At 41.0% G+C, this 20,690-nt stretch overlaps 1 protein-coding gene across 3 annotated transcripts in view; it reads right to left on the bottom strand.

The window, feature by feature from the left end:
• Positions 1–18,539, bottom strand: part of LHFPL3 (LHFPL tetraspan subfamily member 3) — a 544,676-nt gene extending 526,137 nt beyond the window's left edge. For all 3 annotated transcript variants that reach the window (XM_026006078.2, XM_026006079.2, XM_026006077.2), the window contains exon 1: positions 18,010–18,539. In XM_026006078.2, the coding sequence (XP_025861863.1) occupies positions 18,010–18,448 (439 nt within the window). In that variant the 5' untranslated portion in view covers positions 18,449–18,539. The remainder of the gene's footprint in view (positions 1–18,009) is intronic.
• Positions 18,540–20,690: the final 2,151 nt, after the last annotated feature.

Genomic DNA, 20,690 nt, shown 5'->3' with positions numbered 1-20,690 from the left:
CAGTCAGTTAAGCGTCCAAATCCTGGTTTCAGTTCTGGTCATGATCTCATGGGTCATGGGATTGAGCCCCTGTGTGGGGCTCCTTGCTCAGCAGGAAGTCTGCCTCATAGATTCTCTTCCTCTGCTCCTCCCCCCCTCATGTACATGAACTCTCTCTCTCTAAAAATAAATAAATACATCTTTAAAAAAAAAACTCAACAGTGAAAAAGAAAACAATTATTTTATAAGAAGAAAATGGTTAGAGAGTATATCTTATGACACCACTTTCTTATTGCTCTGGGAAGCAGCAAACTGATGTTATTGTATTTTGAAGGAGACTTGAATTAATTTTTTATTATTTTGTATTGTCTTCGTTTTAGCCTCCAAATAAAATGTTCTCTCCCTACCTACACAGGTGTTTTTTTTTTTTTCTTTTTCTTTTATAAACGTTTCAATTTGTCATCCTTCTCAGAGAATTTGAATGTCAAGATTACGGCTGCTTTGTCCCTGCATGCCAGTTCCCTCTGTTTAGCGCCTTGACCTGTACTCCCCTGTGTCTTGTCTTACTCCTGTCCTTTCCCACCTTGCTTGACTCTCAGATTTTGTGGTTGTTACGGTAAAGGCAGAGAATTAAAAGAATTCATTTTGGAAAAAAAATCTGTTTAAAAACAAAGTTTATATTCAAATGTGTTTAGTGTCTCCTGGGTTCTACAACATTTTTATTCTTTGTGTTAAGGTAAAAAATTACAAGCCATGGGACTCACGTATCCAGTTTTAACAAAACATCTGCTTTTCAATGCCAAATTTCTCCAGTCAAGGTGAGCCGTTTAGAATGTGCCATTCTATATTTATGTATATAAGATATTAAAGTATAATCAAGTTTGGTTCACAGTTCATGATTTTGAAACTTGAAATAAAAATAGGGACCTTGTTTTCTTAAGTAGAGCTTAAATCATATGAAAATGAGAAGATCTCCGGTTGCACTGACTCTGTGGGAAAATCACTATGTTGACTCCTTCTCTAAAAAGAGCTGAGAAATTAAGGCATTGAAAGAGGAGGCAAACTACAACAAAAGCACCCTAAGCATTAAATGTAATTAATTAATTAATTAATTAATTAATTTAATTAAACCACCATGATCCCTGCCCTCAGGAAGCTTCCAGTACGTAGGGCACAAGGAACCACAATCTCTTAACTGCTACACTTCTTCTCTGAGCCCTAGTAATATCATTCTACAGAACCCCAATCTTCAACCCAACAAGAGAACTGAAAAGGCACCCACTTCACAGAAGTTCCACAGCTTCCTTCATTCTCTGTTATAAAATTCCCACATAGACCAAGAATGGAAAGGGCTAACCTTACCCAATAAAAAATGGGGTAGCAATGAATTTACACCTTCAAAATGTACATGATTTCTTTTCTAGATTAAAAGAGAAATAATGTAAAAAAAAAGTTAAAAAAATAAAATAAAAGAGAAATACTCTGAGGTGATATGGGGTTTCTATAGAACAGCAGTACTTTATACTTTCTTTTGTTCCTTCTGGGACCAATTTCTAATGATGATGATGACAACGCTGATGATGGTCATATGCATTCCTAATATTTATGAGTGTCTTCTGTGTTCCAGACTTGAGATGGGTTCTATATTTATGCTCACTTTACAGATGAGGAAACTAAGGCATAGATAGGCTAAAGAACTGGTCCAAGGTCGTACAACGACCTTGTAAATGACGCAGCCATCACACATACCTAGATGTTTTGGTTTCAGAGCTCATGCACTTCTCTAGTATGTGATAGCTGCCTCCACATTTTTCTTCTTAGGAATTCGGAACTCTTTCCAATCCTAAGAAGAAAAATCAATCACGAAGAGATATTTAGTATTTAATATTAGAAGTGCTTTAGGTTCCATATCTTCTCTAATACACATACTAGGCATGCAATAGGGAAAGATAAATGAATGAATGAAAGAATAAAAGAACTGAGAACCCAATGACAATATTTCTGTCAGGTAATTTGGTATTTTTATATTAAAGCTGAGAGGAGGGCAGCCCGAGTGGCTCAGCAATTTAGCGTTGCTTTTGGCCCAGGGCGTGATCCTGGAGACCCGGGATTGAGTCCCATGTCGGGCTCCCTACATGGAGCCTGCTTCTCCTCCTGCCTATGTCTCTGCCTCTCTCTCTGTATCTCTCTCTGTTTCTCCCTCTTTCTCTCTGTGTGTCTCTCATAAATAAATTAAAAAATCTTTTTAAAAAAAGCTGAGAGGAATCTATATTACATGTATATGTCACTGGAAGTAGAGACTCATTCTTTTGCTTTTACTACATGGCTTATCTTAGAAAAATATGACTCTGGGGCACCTGGGCAGCTCAATTGGTTGAACATCCAACTCTTGGTTTTGGCTCAAGTCATGATCTTAGGGTTGTGAGATCAAGCCTCACATCAGGCTCTGCACTGGGCATGGGCATGGAGTCTGCATTTGATTCTCTCTTTCCCCCCCCACTCCCACCCCTCTGTCCTTTCTTTCTCGAAGAAGAAGAAGAAGAAGAAGAAGAAGAAGAAGAAGAAGAGGAGGAGGAGGAGGAAGAAGAAGAAGAAGAAGAAGAAGAAGAAAAATATGACACTAACTCACTATGGGACATTCATGAATTTTGAGTAGTAGATTCAGAAAGTATAAATTTATATGCATCAATCCACACTCTTTTGATTGTTCCCTCTTTCAGCAATGGCATAATTTGGTGACTTGGCACTTGGAAGTTTAGAGTGCATGTGGCCATAGAACTAAACAAAGTCAACTGAATATTACCCATGGGATCTACATTTTGGGAAACATGGCAGACCAGATGACCCAAAAAACACTCCCACATAGAATACCTAAAAATGTTGGATAAAAATTCAAAACTTTTTTTTCATGTGCATGGCTCAGCAATAGTAAAGTAAGAAAAATCCTTTATAGGTAAGGAAATAAACAAAACAAAAATCCAGAGAAGCAACTGAGCATTAAAGCAAATACTGACCTTGGTGGCATCCACTGATCTTTAGTGATCTTGAGTTTTTTCTTATATTTTTCATATCATTATGCACACAGAAAATATTATTACAATAGCAATTGCTAGAATAAATGGGAGCATATATATGTGATTTTGTAAAAACATTCAAATTTACTTCATAGAAGACACATAGAATATAAAGTATTAATATAAAATATATTGAATATATATCCAGTATTAAATATAAATATGTAATTTGAGCTTTCTTTCATGAAGAACATATATTCTTCATTTTGTGTAATGCTTGAGATGGTTGTATACAATTCCCAATCAAAATTTTTAAGGATGGTCTCTTCAAAAGTCTCACTAGAGATAAGGAGTTTTTTCCATAAGCTTGTAACAGATAAGAATTAATGAGCTTGGTAACCAATTAAGAAGTTAGGAAAAGAACAAGAGAATAAACCTAGGGAATATAGAAGGGGAAAAAAGTAAAAAATAAAAGCAAAATTTAATGCTATTGAACAGAGAAATGTAATGCAGAAGAATAACAGAGATAAAGCAGGTTCTTAAAAAAAATTAATAGGGAGGCATGGGTGACTGAGTGTCTGCCTTCAGCTCAGGTTGTGATCCTGGAGACCCAGGATCGAGTCCTGCATCGGGCTCCCCGCAGGGAACCTTCTCCTTCTGCCTGTGTCTCTGCCTCTCTCTCTCTGTCTTTCATGAATAAATAGTCTTTAAAAATAAAAAAAAACTAGTAAACCTGACAAACTTTTGGCAAAATTGATCTAAAGAAAACAGGACACAAACACAATTATAAGAGTATAGTATAAACAGCTTTATGCCACTAAATTTGACAATATAGATGAAATGGACAAATTCTTAGAAAATATATCTTTATAAACTGACTGAAGACAAAATTAAAAACCTGATTCTAAGACAATTAAATATATGTAATCAGTAGTTTAAAAATCTTCCTATAAAGAAATATCAGGCCCAGACATTTTTACAATAGAATTCTATTAAATACTCAAGGAACAGATAATTCCAAGAATACACAAATTCTTTCAAAGAACAGAAAAAGAGACTTCTCAACTACTTTTATGGATCTTACATAACCCTGATACTTAAACTAGATGAAGATATGTGACAATGCAAAAAATTAAAAATTGAAAAAAAATAAACAAAAAAACTCTACCATCCACACAACCTTACACATGAAAATACATTAAAAAATAATACAATACAAGAGACTCTCATGATGGGTGTGAAAGTTGGCTTTGGTTTTAAAATGTATTAACATTAGAAAATCCAGTATTATAATTCATATCATCAGTATTAATTCCAAAAAGTCATTTGACCATCTCAGTAGGTAGAAGAAAGTACATTTAATAAATTCAACATACATTCAAAATCTAAAAACTTCTTATCAATGGAGGAATGTTAAGTGAACTTTCATAACCTATTAAATATTAAATATTTGCACCTATTGCACATGTCATACTGAACAGTGAAATATTGAAAACATTTCTTTTAAAAACAGAAACAGTAAAACATTAACTTGTTACTTGGGAATATATTGGATATATATTCAGTATATTTAGTATTAATGCTAACTATAAGGAATGTAGGTTAATAACACAAAACTCAGGGAAGTGGCTACCTCTGGGCAGATATCATCAGGAGACTGGTTAGTGGATACACAAGTGGTCATTTTGTTAATATTTTTTAAACTGTACACATAAAAACACACAGGTATGTACACACAAATATAAAGTATATTATCCATAACGCGTTCGCAGATAAACTGAAACGATTCATTCCGCAAATGTTAAGCAAAACCGGAATGATAGCTAGTCTAAATAATGTGGTAACTGCAATAAAAATTTATTTTTTTTTACTTTTATTTATTTATTCATGACAGACACACAGAAAGAGGCAGAGACACAGGCAGAGGGAGAAGAAGGCTCCCACAGGGAGCCTGATGCTGAACTCAATCCCAGGACCCTGGGATCATGACCTGAGCCAAAGGGAGATGCTCAACCACTGAGCCACCCAGGCGCCCCTACAATAGAAATTTAAATCACCTCCTCTTTTCATTGGACAAGTTCAAGCTTGCATCCATATAAGTCATATTTCTACACTAAACTTAAATAATATTTTAACACATTTAGGAATAAATTCCAAATGAACTGCTCATGTCACCATGAGACTTACAGAATTAGAACCGTATGTGAGACTCACTCTATTTCCTAAATACATCTATCATGGTTAAAACTTTAGTGTTCAGGGACTACTTCTCACAATCATTAGGTTAGTTTTTTAGAAACCTTTTGTAAAAAAACTCAATTCTTTAATAGTACACAGCGGAAGGGAACAGCTCTTGTCAAATGAACTCCTATTGATTGCAGAACGTTTCCCCTTTGTTCGATGCACATGAAACACAGCCCCAAATCCTAACAGGTCCCACAGTGATGCTAGTGTGCCATATTAAACCATATGACCAGTACAGTTCCAGATTTTCTGCTTGGCCTGTTCAGGAACAGACACTTTGCCAGGCACTAGGGCCAGAGTGGGGGCCTCAGGGCTAGGTAAGGGGAATGAATTCTGGTGAGGATTTTTTAAAATGCTTTTTGAGTATGAGATGGAAAAAAGGCTTTATGCTGAGCAGGTAGTGTGCTTTCTGAGTTTTCCTCTAAAGAACTTTCTGCACTTCGGGTTCCCAAAGAGATAAAATAGAAACCAGACTGAGTTCAGGTCCCACTTAAAAAAAAAAAAAAAAGGAAAGAAAGAAAAGAAAAGAAGAAAGGAATTTATGTGTTCTTTGGGTGCTTCCAGTGGAGAACAGTATGTGTGAGTATAGTAGCACTCACTCTTTCTTTTCATTTTGCTGTATTTAAGGAAATGGAAACTAGGATGTATAGGTAGGAGCTCGTAATACAATTAGGTGCCCATTTGCCTATGGCTGGGGTCTGTGTTCTGAGTTACTGTAAACATTATTTTTAGATTCTGAACAGTCCCTAAAGTTTCCCAAGGAATGTAATTTCCAATTCTGCTTTTCTCATTTTCAAAATGTGCTCAGGCTGCTGTAGAGAGGCAGCCATAATGCATAGTTCATGACCACCAAGATCAAACAGCTATTTCAAATTCTGCAGTTCTGTATTCCTCTATTTCTTTTGAATTTTCCAGTAACCTACTATACCAGGTCTCCAGGGACCTGCCAATTCTCCAGGTGATGTCCAAGTTATTCCAAAGTGTCCATCTCCAGACTAAGAAAAATTAGCCAAAATGTTCTGATGGGGAAAGACCATCCCAATGAGTCCTCTACAAAAGCAGGTCACTGGAAAGTCAAAACAGCTTTTTAAAAGGTCAGAGAAATTACAGAGAGTAGTTTCAAAAAATTTATATAAAGACAAAGAACTACAGAAAAGTCTAGGAGGAGTTGGCTTTTTCTTGGTAGATAAAGGAACTTTTTGTTCTATTGCATGTATTCCGAGTGAATCCATTTTCTTATTCTTTTGCACCCTTCATATTTTATCCTTCGCTCTCTACCCTCTAAAATGTTATCTTGCAAGTAGTATCAGGGGGAAAATGACTCTGGACCTGACCTTATAAAAGGGAAAGTTCTGAGAAACACAAGATGACAGGGCTGGAGCTCCCTCTAGAGCCCATCCTGCACTCAATGGAGGGGTCTCAGTAAAGTGAAGTAGGGCTCCGTAGAACCTGGCCCATTTCCCCATCTGAGTTCATCTTGCTGGAGAGCCCTTTCCAGAAGACTGAGAGGTCGGGAAGAGAAGAGCTATTCATTATGACCTCCAGGACACAGTTGGGATACTGCCCGGCAGTGCTCACCAAATCTCTCTTCACCAGCGTGTCTAAAAGCAGAGTCTGATGGAGCATCACCATTTAATAAATTCTCTTGTCAACCTCAACTCTAGATATTTACTACAAAAGGCATCTTGATACTATGTGGAGCAGAGAACGTTCATTTGTTCAGTATTCAATTCAGTGGTTTGGGTCAAGTCATACGTGTAGCCATAACAAACTGCTATTCTCCTTTTATAAAAGTTGATGACTTTAAACTTGAACTAAAAATATTAATAAGAAGCAATGTTGAGTTTGTTTTTCTTACTTTCTTTAGGAAAGCTAAAGAAATTCAAGGAATTAACATGTTAATGAAAAAGAGAACAACAATCACCATTTGACTATTAATCTGAGAATCTTAAATCACTTCTTTCTTTGCTTAGGAAGAAAAAAATAAAGACTCACACACATAACATTGAGAAACCTAATTTTCAACATATTGCAGCTACATTTAAAACCGTACAGGAAAAAAATGCTACTTCTAAATTGTTCCTGTTCCAGGACGTTACTAAAGATCAAGAATATTCAGTGTTGCTTTTGATAACTGTCAAGAGGAAATATTTTGAGTAATATCTGATAATATTTCCCTATCATTTGGGGGGGAACTTAATAAGAATGCCTAAGTACCTAATTAGGTCTTGACATGAAAGATTGATCCACATTGCCTTCAAAACATGGCTCCTTGTGATAAGTTTGTTTAGCTGAAGTTATTAAGCATTCAAAATTACCTCCAAAATACATTTTTGTTACTTTGAGCCATTACTCTAGATAAATAAAATGGAAGAGCTAGGGTTTGTTAACACAAACTTAAACTCTAAGCTGAAGATGGTGTTTTGTTAGTGATGTAGAAAAGCCATTACAGGAAGCACAATGGCATTTATATATAACACCGTGCTGTTTCTAAAAGGCTTTCACGGCCATTATCTTACTGGATCCTCAGAACAAGTTAGGTCTGACATACACAAGTTGTGAAATGACATCGTCCTTCTTTACGTTGTGTATTTGGAGTTCGATTCTTCTGCCTACTAAATTTTCTGAATCCTACCCATTCCTCCAGCCCTGCTCTCTTTAATAGTAATAGAGTAACAGTGACAACAGTAGACTCAGCCAGTATTTATAGAGTGCTTACTGTGTGCCAGGTCTAGTTATACATTTCACATGCATTAATTCAATAATCCTAAGAATCCTCGTAGATAGGTAATTTTATTTATAGTTTCATTACATTGAGGAAATCTAATTCTGGATACCTGTCTGTCTAGGATTGTTCTATATTTGTTTTCTCTTTTAAGTGCACCCTATCTTTGGTGGTTTCCCTACCAGTTACTTTGTCAGTAAATGCACAGCAACTAGTTAGCAGATGATGTATTTTTAATGTCCATAACTTGCAATCTCTTTTTATGTATCTGTAACACAGTTATATACACCTTAGAAAAATGAAAGGAGTGAAGAAAATGAAAAGCCAAGAGTAATCAGATGACTTGCTCAAAGTCATCCAGCCCTAAGTGGGCAGGTCAAGATAGACATCTTCTGACCACATACCAGTTCCCCTTCCCCACACTGATGCCTCTAGAAGCTGTCCACATCTATCTATAACCTTCCTGGAATTGTGTCTGTGACTTGGCAATCCTGTCCAGGGGCATCACCACCTTTGACACCACCATTGGTAAGCAAATCCACTAAGAACATTTCTGCGTTTGAGCCAGGGCAGGAATGGGTAACAGAGCCCTTGGCCCATACGAATTCAGTCTAAGGATAATAGCAATAAGCCCAGAGGCGTAAACAAGAGGATGCTGTGGGCAAAGAACCACCCAGGCTCTAGGTTAGGAAAATGAAAAGGAAGAGATGAGGAACACCTCCGCACTCCTAAGCAGGCTTGAAGAGAAAAGTCTGGTAAACATTTGGCAATTATTTTCCCTATAAAGACCAGCCTCTTCCCTTGACACGGCATGATGAAAATGCATACTGGAGGCATATACTAGGCCAATGCATGTCAAGTTGGGAAACAAAAGAAAAGTAGTAGAAATAAAACTGCACTGGGAATCAGATGTGTTAGTTTTAATTCTACTAAAGTGTAATTTTGGCAAGACTCCTCTCTCAGATTCAGAGGCAACATTCTGCAGGAAAGGGGGAAAGTCTGATTTTGGCTCAAACCACTCACTGGCACAAGCCCTTGAATAATTTTTCAGGCCTCAATCTTCATCCGCAATATGGGTATAATAATACTAACCTTATACAACTACTGTGAAAGCTAAATATACTAAACAAAAGGTTTTTGCAAATGGTAGTTGCTCAGTAGTATTTTCTATCACTTTTTCTTTATCTAGAAAATGAAGAAGCTGCTAAATAATTATTAATATCCTTCCAACTCCTAAAAGCTTTTGAGTCTATATCCATTTGGCACTGGGTTAAGTACACTTGTTTAAATGTTTGCTTAGAGATGGACTGTGTCATTTTTCATAGCATGAATGGCCAGTCAATCACAGCTGGAAAAATAATTCTCTCTTTCAATCCACCCACAATCTAATTGGGACACATCAGTGATCAAGGTCATTGATAGAAGAAAGAAAAGCAAAGAAAAATGTCTCAAATATACTTAGGTTAAGTATATTTTACCTAATCTACTCTCTAAATACAAAATTACCTATGAATTGGTGCCAAACTTCCACAATTTTCCAGATTATTATTTTTCTAAACCTATCCAATCGTCTTTCCTCTAGAATAGCATCTTTCAAACATTTTGAATCCAGCCCACAGGTAAGTAATACATTATATATCGTGATCTAGTCCACATACACATATGTAAATATTGTAAGAAGTAGAGGTTTCACAAAATCCTTACTATTAACATTATATTCATATTTCCTATTGTTTTAATTCACCTTCAACATCATGACCCATCAAAAGGTCACCAACCATAGTTTGCAAAACGCTGCAGGGCAGCCTTCCTTTCTCTACAAAGGTTTTTTAAAAATGCTAACTATTCAGTGCTGCCTCTTGCTCAGCCAACTGGTTAAAGTGTAGATCTTCTATTAACTGATATTTGGCATTACAGAGATTCATAATATTGCTGGGTCTTAATCACCTGAATCTTAAATTTAATTAGTCTAGCTTGCAACTCTCCATGTTCTTAAAATGCTCTGTAAATATATTTATCCTAAATACTGCCTGTAAGTTCCCTTTCCCCATTAAGGGCATTATAGAAATCCATTTAGCTTCACAATCTGTAACCAGATTTTCAAAGAGAAACTATAGGAATTCTATTTGTCAAGTTTCACAATGACCTTTTCTTTCTTTGGTTGGCTTATTTTAATCCTCCATATTTTCATCTGCTACAGGAAGTTCGATCATCTCTCTCTTTGAATAGCTTGATATTAGAATCTATTATGACTCCTGAGAGGTAGGGGGGTGTACAGCACAGCCTTAATCTTTCCTTCTTGGGAATTGGGATTTGCACACAGCTTTGCCCTACAAATGCATATTCCAGCTCTCTGCTTGTCCTGTGCCAATATATTTTTAAGCCATTGATGATATCAGCCTCAACAGGCTTTTAGTGTTGTCAAATTCCACAGGCTTTGCAACCCTGAATTTCTTCTCGCTTTTTCTATTCATATTTCATTTATTGGTGTCACTCTTTGCTTTCCCTGTCATTCTCCACAGCTGGATCTATTTGCCCGTTTCTCAAAGGCTGAGCCTTCTGTCAATGATGATACACATTTCTCATTTTGATTTCTGCAACCTCACTCCTGATCTTCATTAAAGCAAAAAAGGGAGATGCAGAGCACCCTGCCCCCCAGACTATTTCCACAAGGCATCTCCAGACACTTAGGCAAATGGGCCTGTGATGCATTCTATATACCAAAACTAAGGTGAGCCATTGTTTTCTAAGTGGACAAAGAATGAGGAGAACTCTCTTGATTCATTCAGATCTCTCTGTTTGGAGCTAAGGCCTCTTTTCTAACTGACCATCATTTACCACTAATTTCACTACCTTTCATGCCTCTGCTACTAGCTCTTTTATTGATAAGTCATAATCTCAAAATTCCATGCAATTAGCCTAATTTCAGGTCCTATTCAGCATATAGAGATGGCCTCTATGGTGCTGCAGACCCGGTTTCACTAGTGTGGGAAAGACATCAGAATCCAGGTACGTGAGACCTAGTATGGTCATCAAAGGCCTGCAACTCCACTTCAGAAAGGTTTACTTTCTTCTTTCATTCTGTCCAATAGTAGTTAGACAGGGTTCATGTCTCTGGTGGTCCAAAATTTATCTTTCTCTTGCAACCACCCATTTTTCTGTTCCATTTCAGCAGAAGAGATGCAAAATGTATTTAAGATTACAGTTAGGACGGTTTAAACTAGGAAGATGCTCTGACCCGGCGCAGTAGAAGCATCACAGAATCATAGTCACAACTGGAGAGCTGCGTAAAATTAATTACGTGAACATTAAGAATGCTAGCAGAAGTTGTTTTGCTTATTTCTTTTTTGAATCGCCCCAATGACTCTTCATAACAGTGTTCGGTTTAAGCCATCAAACAACTTACCTACTATTTGCTATATGAACCAGCCTCTTATTTTCTGTCATTATTAATACCTTCTTGTTATTATTAAGAATAAAGGTCAACTCCTTGGTCTTCCCTCGTATCAAATAAAAATTCCAGTTGACTCATTATAAGCAAAAATCACATTAATTAAAGCTGGTGCTGACCCCCAAAGTTCAAATGTATTATGGAAATTATGCTTTAAAACTCTCCCAGTTATCATGCTATTAAGCCCCCAAATTAGAATTCTCTCAGGGCATATGCTCTTTGCTTCATGCCAGTGTGATGTGAAGTTCTCTCTACTACTTTCTCCATAGCCTCACATCACACACACACAAGTGCCCAGACCTACACAGGCCACCCACAGCTATATGTTCTGCTCTGCTCTTTTCTTCACTTAAAATTTCTTACTCACTTTGTTTTTTTTTTTTTTTTTTTTTTTTTTAAATTTTTATTTATTTATGATAGTCACAGAGAGAGAGAGAGAGAGGCAGAGACACAGGCAGAGGGAGAAGCAGGTTCCATGCACCGGGAGCCTGACGTGGGATTCGATCCCGGGTCTCCAGGATCGCGCCCTGGGCCAAAGGCAGGCGCCAAACCGCTGCGCCACCCAGGGATCCCTTCTTACTCACTTTGAAAGATTTCTAAGGTAGGGACATAATACACTGGCCTGGCCATCTGGATTCTCTGATACAACGTCATACCAAACGTAAGCACTAATCACTAAATAATTGTTTTCATGTTAAGCATCTGATTCCACATTCTGGTTAAGTATTTATTTATTTATTTATTTATTTATTTATTTATTTATTTATTTATTACATAACAGAAGTATGTGAGCACCTTGTTAACATTTTTTCAATGCGTAAAAAAAAAATTTCAATGGGTAACTTGTCATCTTGGTGGCTTTTCTTGTTGGTATACTCTAAGTGAGGGGAGGGACGAGGCACCTTTGTTCATATTTTTCAATGGGTAAAAAAGCCATTAAATATGCAGCCCTGCACCAAAGGAAAAAAACACCCAAAAATACACTGCATGGGGTTATACAGGGTCTGTTATTTTTCACAGATGTTCACTTAAAATCTGTTATAAAAATCATTTGTTTTGACATTCGCATTAATATATTTTTCAACATCTCTTCAATTGTCACATCCCTTGTCACACTGCATAAAAGCAAAAAAAAAATACCAGTTTCTAAATTCTCATTTCAACTCACTTTCTTGTAAGTCTGACTTGGTAAAAAGAAAATTCTTAGAAGTGGAACATGTTGTTAGAAAATGAAAACTGCCCTCAACAGTTGTATACTCTTCCCTCTGCATCTGGCCTAGTGTTTGGAATGCCTCGACAGAGGAAAAACCCCCTTTTAAGGTCATCCTGCAACTCTGAACATAGAATGGATTTGCAGCTCTTTGAGGCAGATCTCATTCTTTCAGATGCCCAGTACCAGCCTAACAGTAAAAATTGGTGATGGTGGGGATCCCTGGGTGGCTCAGCAGTTTAGCGCCACCTTCAGCCCAGGGCGTGATCCTGGAGACCCGGGAGGGAGTCCCACGTGGGGCTCCCTGCATGGAACCTGCTTCTCCCTCTGCCTGTGTCTCTGCCTGTGTGTGTGTGTGTGTGTGTGTGTGTCTTTCATGAATAAATAAATGAATAAAATCTTTGAAAAAAAATTGATGATGGTCCTGAGGGCCAGTAAATCCCAACCTGGTCCTCTCTTTGGAAACCAGCATCACAGCTTTGAACACAAAGGCCACCCATCTGAGCAGTCTGGCAGGACCTCTGGCAAGTCCAAGAACACATCTACAATGATGTGCTACATCATTTGTCTTACAGAAAGACAAAAGGAAAGCCTAGACGATACATCCTCCTCCATCTGGATTGCTCCTGAAGGTATGTAAGAAAAGTCAATCTCTAACGGGGTCCTTGCTCTTATGAAAGCCTGATCTTTTGATTCTTACATAAAACCTCCATTTTGAATTATTTTTTTCATGAGAAATCAAATGGTAAAGAAAAACCTGCTGAATCCTGAGTTATGATTGATTATGTCCTATGGTTGTAATAAAGGTTGTTATGCCCGCATCAGAAGAGACTCCCACTTGGAAATAAGTTCATCACAAATTAGGCTGTCAAGTCACAATCATTGCTGTCAAAGAATGTTGGAAGAGATTCTTTAGTGCGATTACTGCCGATGCCACAAACCAATGAGAAAGATGAGCATCATGACTTCAAAGAATATACAAGATTTACTTCTCAACATGACATGTGGGAAATGTTAAATCTCTCCTTTCATTCTTCACTCCATTAATCATTCTTTCTTCTATTCAGTAACAACAATTTATTGAATATCTGCTATTCAGTCTACGGCATACACACACTACAGTGTGCCAAGACCAAGAAGTAATAGCACAAGAACAGTAACCACAACTAACACTCATATAGTGCTTGCTTACTAAGTGCACCAGGTACTGAACTCAGTAGACACATTAGCTCTTTAACCCTTGCACCAATCTCCTGAGGTAAGTCCAAGTACGTGTCCACTTTGCAGATGAGCAATTGAAGTATAAAGAAATTAATTCCCTGGGTCATACAGTCAGTGAGTGTCAGAGCCGGGGTTGAAACCCACATATTTTTACTCCAGTGTCCACGATCGTGACCTTTATACGATATGAAGAAAAACAGATATGGCTTTGTGGAACTTTCCATGCACTAGAGATGACAGACGCACAAACAAGTTTATCATCTCAAATGTTGATTAAGATATCAAAGAAAAGAGGAGGTGCCATGAGACAGTATCATATAACACTGTATAAAGGCTCTTCTTGCAGGCTAAGAAATGCAGGGATTACCTCTGATGATCCTCATCTCACCTAAACAACTGAGTCATAAAATTTAAGAAATCAAGTTGGCTAAAAAGAGCTGGAAACAACTAAGGGTGGGAAGCGGGGAAAGTGACGAAGCAATTCAGCCCTTGCCATGGAGTCTTGCCATCTTGGTGGCTCTTCTTGTTGGTATACTCTAAATGACAAGAGGGGAGGGATGTAGTAAATGCAATCCCTTCTCCTAACCTTATCCCTCCTGAATAAAGAAATCCAACCTGGATCTGGTGCCCCTTCTTCACAGGTGAAAGCAATTACCTCCCCATCTGCTGCTTTTGACCAAGAAGCCCATGGTGGATGCCTAGAAAACCTTATATTGTACCTTAATGCTTTAGCTTATTTAGTTTTTTAAATATTTTTTTTTTATTATTTTTAAGTAATCTCTACACCCAGTGTGGGACTTGAACTTACAACCTCAAGATCAAGAGTCGCCTGCTCTACTGATAGAGCCAGCCAGGATCCCCTTAATGCTTTAGCTTATTAAAAAAAAAAAAAAGAAGAAGAAGGAAGGAAGGAAGGAAGGAAGGAAGGAAGGAAGGAAGGAAGGAAGGATGAATTTCTTTGGTCTATAATGGCTAACACTTGGGCATCTAGAAACAATTCCAGACATGGTTTATAGTCAATAAAACAAATAAACAAAACAACACCTTTATGAGACTTGGCTATTAATAGACTTGCAAACCGACCAAAACTCACTGACTTAAACGAGAACATGGAAACAGAGAACCAAGTTCCCAGAGCAACAAAATTCCCTTTCCATCCTGATTATAAGTAAAAAAAAATCTGGACTTTATTACCCTACTTGACCAATTACAGATCTACCTCTTTCCTGTTAATGTTAGAGAAATCATACAGAAAAAAAAGAAAAGTCTCTTTTCTTCTCAAGTTGTCTCCCTGCAGATTAGGAAAAGTTTGTATCTCTGATTGTTATTACTTATTTTATGTATTTTTCTTTGTCTTCAGTCTTTATATTAGGCATGGCCCATAAGTCTAGGATTACATCCAGAAGTAGTATGACATATTAGATCCTAATTCAGCAGCTTCACTCTACTGAGGTTAATAATGATTTACAGGGGAGAGCAAGAGGGACAGGGCAAGGTGTTCATAATAGCACCATTAATTATATGTGCTTCGCATATCTAGCGAGAAGAGCAACATCATTTTCAGGTCCAATAAATTAAGTACTTTTTCTATTCATTGTTCAGAATCACAAAAAGGATCACTCTTGGTACTGTATTGCCCCAAAAAAGTCTCCTGCTTCATCATCTTCTTATCATTTCATATGGGATTTTATGTTCTACTTGGCTCTGGTTTACAATGTTACTACATGAAAATGCTTAGATACCTAAATACACAAGTTAATCCTTTGACCTCCAGTGAGGGTTAAATAGTCTCTAATAAGCAAATAGCACACTAAGTCTCATCTTTCACAGCATGAAAATTACACTTGAGATCAGCCTAGGTACAGTTAAATTATGAGGAAAGCTTAACATTCAGTCTAAAGGTTAGAACCCAAACTCTGAAAATAACTTCCATCATGCGAGATTTCTCGTTAGTGCCATGAGACTTTAAAAAAGAGAACCACGGTAAATGAGACATCCTTCAAAAATATCTTCTATATCCCACTCTTTCAAAATCTGTGGATATAGCTGACTTTGACTCTTAACTGCCCATCATCATAATAATTCTTCCTTAATAAATTGTATTAATAAGTAAAATTATGCTCTTCTGTGGCTTATTGAGGAATAAATACAAAATAAGTTGCAAATAAAGGTTTTAGAAAGTATGCCTAGAACTTAACGACCTGGACTCTTCCAAAAATGAGGCAAACATCCAAATGTCTTCATTAGTACAAAGGCCATCATCACATTTGATGTTGACATATGGGAAACAGGATAGTATATTTATGTGAAACTTCTGAAAACATGACATCGCATTTCAACTACCCCAGAATGATTCCTGTGTGCTCTATTCCAGAAAAAGGAAAGAAAAAAAAAAAACACTATCATAGTTACAGTCGTATTAACTCCAAAACTGGTCGTTCTTTCCCAAAGATTGTTTTCTTTCCTTTTGAAAATAAACTAAAAACAAAAAAAAAGCTTGGGTTTAGAGTACAAAAACTCATTAAAATAAAATATTTAAGGACATGTTGTTCAGAAATCACCTGCAAATTTCTTTCAAACCTTCAAAAAACAATCTAATTTGAATCATCAGTCTAAATAGGTCATTTAACTTAGAAAAATTAAAATTAGCTGTGCAGGGTCAATTCTTTTTCTAAAGCATCTGCATCCTCAATGTCCTATTGTCTTCAAAGTCAAACCGGAGCCAAATGTCAAGAACTGTAATAAATGAATTCATTCCCAATGTCAAAGTTAGTCCGCTCCTGAAATTACCATAGAAGTTAACATTACAGGTAAAAACACAGGGTGTCCATGGAGTGCTTGGAGCATTTCGGGAGGATAGCAGTCTGGAGAAAGGGGGGGGGGGGGCAGGTTTCTCAGCTGGTGCTCACTTCTTGCCTTTCACCTGCACGTGTTCCCAGAAAGAACAGGGCAAATCACAATCAGCTGAGACACACTTCATACAAAGCAAATACTTCCATAACCCAAGTTTAGTCTCCCACAAGTTTCTCTTATATCAACCAGCAATAGAAGATCAGGGACCTTAATGCTCTCACCCAGCACCTCTAAAGGACTTGATCATCCTACAACACTGGTAAACTCAGGGATCAGATCCCTTCTCCCCCCAAAAAACCTCTCCAGGCAGAAGTACAAAATCTTTGAAGGTAACAGCTTTTAAAGGGGGGGGGGGGCAATAAAAGAGGACACAAATTAGGCAGCCTGACTGCCTGAGATATCCTACGGTCTTCCACAACCAGACCATCCATAAAACCAAAAGACCCCAGCGGTGTCGGAACAGGAGGGTGTCCAGTGCCCGAGGGACCAGGCTGCCCTTAGAGGGCAGGACACCCAAGGTGCCAGGCAGAGTGGGCAGCCGAGAGGGGCGTCCGTTTGGCCCCGGGCGTCTCCAGAGCCACGAGAAATGCACCTCCCATCCTTTCTGGGTTAAAAGTAACTTTGATGCTCAGGGAAAAAAAAGTACTTTCATATCCTCCAGCTCGCAACAATCTCGCATGCACGGGCAAAAAAAAAAAAAAAAAAAAAAAAAAAAGTGATCAGAAACGCTACAGAAACGAGACCTTCCCTGTGAACCCATGTCCCTACCGCCCCTTCCCCGGGATGAGATCCCGAGACGCCCTGACCCCCTGGGGCTCTCCGTTGGAGGATTTCAGGTGAGGACCTTCGCGGACAAGGGAGCAAGCGGAGGACGTGACACCTGGGGAACTGCGAAGGGACGGTCTAAGCTGCTCTGTTCTTCAAAGAGCGGATCCCAAAGCAGAATTGGCATTGACTCCCTTCCAGGTGGAGGATGCATTATTATTTATTTTTATTTTTATTTTTATTTTGCATAACTGCCCGGGACGGAGTGAAACAGTTTCCCTCCCGCGCCAGCGGCTCCCGGGGCGCGGCCGGGCCCTGCTCCCCGGCGGGCTCCCCCAGTCCCCCCCCCCCGCCTCCCGCTCGCGCCCCGGGCGCCCGGGGGTCGCACCCCCCCCCCCGGCCCAGCAGGCGCCCCGCCTCCCGCGCGGCCCCCGCGCTCCGGAGCTTGTGGGAAGCCCGGGACAGGGCGCCGGGGCCGGGCTGGGGAACCCCGGGGCTCCCCCCACCCCCGCCCCGCTCCGCCGCCCCCGGGGCAGCGCGCACTCACCGGAGGTGAGCTGCATCCAGGCGCAGATCTTGTACACCGTGGCCGTGTTGCAGAAGAAGAAGAGGGTGAAGCAGACGATGCAGGCGATGATGAGCATCATGGAGAGGCCGATGAAGAAGGAGGCGGCTTTGAAGGCGCCCGAGGGCAGCGTGGAGAAGTCCGTGAAGCTGCCCCTGCAGGTCAGCTCCCGGGAGAAGCCGTTGCCGATGCAGTAGTGGAAGAGCCCGAAATAGCCGGCTTGCGGGGTGTCCACGCCGTCGCCGATCCAGTAGGGCTGGATGAAGCACACCACGTTGACGATGGCAAAGCAGATGGTGAAGATGGCCCACAGCACGCCGATGGCCCGCGAGTTCCGCACATAGTTGCTGTGGTACAGCTTGGCAGCCTCCTGGGCCGGGAGCATCGCGGCGGCGGCGGCGGCGGCGGCGGCTCCGGGCATCTCCCCCTCCTCCCGCGGCTCCCCCTCCTCCGCCTCCTCCGCGGCCTGCGCCTCCCCCCGCCCCTCGGCGCTCCCGAGACGCCCTCGCCGAGCCGCGCGCGCCGCCCCTGCCCGGCCTCGGCCTCAGCCCCGCGGCGCCGGAAGGAGGGCGGGGAGCGCGGGCCCCCGGGCTCGCGGGGCGCGGCCCCCTCCCCCCGCCCCCCCCCCCCCCCCGGCTCCGGCCCGCCGCGCCGCCCTCCACCCTGCAGCTGCGGCAGCCCGGGCGCCGGATCCCGCGCGGGGCAGCGGGGCAGCGGGGCAGCGGGGCTCCGGGGCCCCCGCTCGGCTTCCCGCCCTCCCCCGACAGGCCGGCCTGGGCTTGGGGATCCCCGGCCCCCGGCTGGTGTTGGGGAGCACTTGGGCGCCGCACGGCAACGTGCCTGGACCTCGGCATCCTTGCAGGGGCGGCGGGTGCAGGCGAGAGGCGCCAGGCACAGGGGACGTGCGGCCCCCCGGAGCCTCCCGGTGACCCCCGCAGAGCTGCCCGCGGCGGGGCAGGCGCGCCAGGGGCCCGCCGGGCGGAGGAGCAGAAGCACACCTGCAGGGCGCTCCGCATCTGCTCCAGCGAGCTCTGCCCTCTCTGCACCCCCCACCGCGCCCCGAGCCCCGACACGCAGCCCGGAGAACTGTAGCCCGCGGAGGCCCTACACTCTCCTGGAAGTCAGGTCCTTTCCCCCAGGAATCCTGCCTTAGAGGGAGACTGCGGGGCGTGCAAGTGACTGTGTCACGGGAATGTGTACTTTGTCTGAAAACACCGGGGACTTGGGCTGCTGTTGTGTTTCTTACGCAGATACTCCCTGGCAACTGTTCCGCGTTGAGGCGCGGTGCTGGGGTGCCAAGGCTCCAGTGAGGAGGCGGCAGGTGACCGTCTGCACCCTCCGGGTCCCTCCCCCTCCCTCGCACCCCAAAGCTCCAGCGACCCCGAGAGTTGTCTCCAGAGCAATTTCCCCGTGAAGCAGCCACAGTGTAATTCCTTACACTCTCGTGTAGCATTGCTGTTCTACACCTGCACTTCGTACTATTTCCTTAGCTTAACGTTTTCCCTTTACAGTCATTCTGTTGCTCTTTTAACAGTTCCTGCCTTTCCATCTCCGTTCCTTTATTTCAGTTGGCTCCTTTTCTGATTCTTTCGGATTCCGATGTAAAGAAATAGGCAACCTGCACTCAAAGCAATGAAACCAGAATGTGCAATAGCAGCGACCCCATTGGTAATAAACCATTTCGGGCCATATGACCGTTGGATTCTCTAAGCAGAAAGGAGAGGATTCTGTTAGAATTTGACCCATAAGTCTCCACTCACTTCCACATTTTACTATGATGAAAAACATATAAAAGCTCCTGGACCTCATCTTGCCATTATGCCCAAACTGACTGCCTTACAAGAGCAGTGAGTAACGGGGAGTACCAGGTGGAATTTGAAACTACTAGGAATGGATAAGAAAGCTAAAACGGTTCAATGAGGGGCAGAGGGTGTTGGGGAGGAAGGAAGGGGAGAAGGCAGGCAGGCAAGTTCCAAAAGGTACCCGGCTACTTACATACCTATCATATGGAAGAGGATTCAGGGATTCAGATCGTACCCCAAGTGATGAAGACCAACCATGCCCATCATTTGATAACCTGAAGATTTGAGATTGTATGGGGAGAGAGAGGGAGTGGAAATAGGGGTATGGGAGGCAAGAAATAATGAAAAGGCAGTTGTTGGAACTGGGAAAGAATCTAAAAGGATTAGTGTTAAAAAATAAAATAAAAAATAAATAAATAAAAGGATTAGTGTTGGAATCTTACATCTGGTGTGTCCTATAAGCATGATGTTCAGGTATTACGGTTCCAGGTCCTTTAGGCGGGACTTTGGAGATTAAGGGGACAGAATTAAACAGAAGCATGAGTGAGACTTGTAAGTTTAGGAGGCTAAGAATTTTTTGCAAGTATGGTCGTAGACTCTCAGAAGGTCTTTAAAAAATCAGAGGGATTTGGGGGAGGTGGGAAGATGACCTAAATATCAGCCAGCCCAATATAACACTTGCAAGCCTCTAAAAATATAATTCACAATGATGCATCATCAGTGCATTGGTGGCAATGGAGGGTCAGAACTTCTGTTAGGTTTTGTTTTAACTCCCCTGAAGTTGCTGGTATATCAGAAAATCAGAAGAGTTTTAGCATGGAAGAAAGAAGACGAAAGGTGAGGGTAATCAGATTTATGGGG

The sequence above is a fragment of the Vulpes vulpes genome, chromosome 5, assembly GCF_048418805.1.
Source record: "Vulpes vulpes isolate BD-2025 chromosome 5, VulVul3, whole genome shotgun sequence".
In the NCBI taxonomy this organism is placed as follows: Eukaryota; Metazoa; Chordata; class Mammalia; order Carnivora; family Canidae; genus Vulpes; species Vulpes vulpes.
Note: the sequence above shows the minus strand (reverse complement) of the source record. Positions and strands in the feature narration are given on the sequence as shown.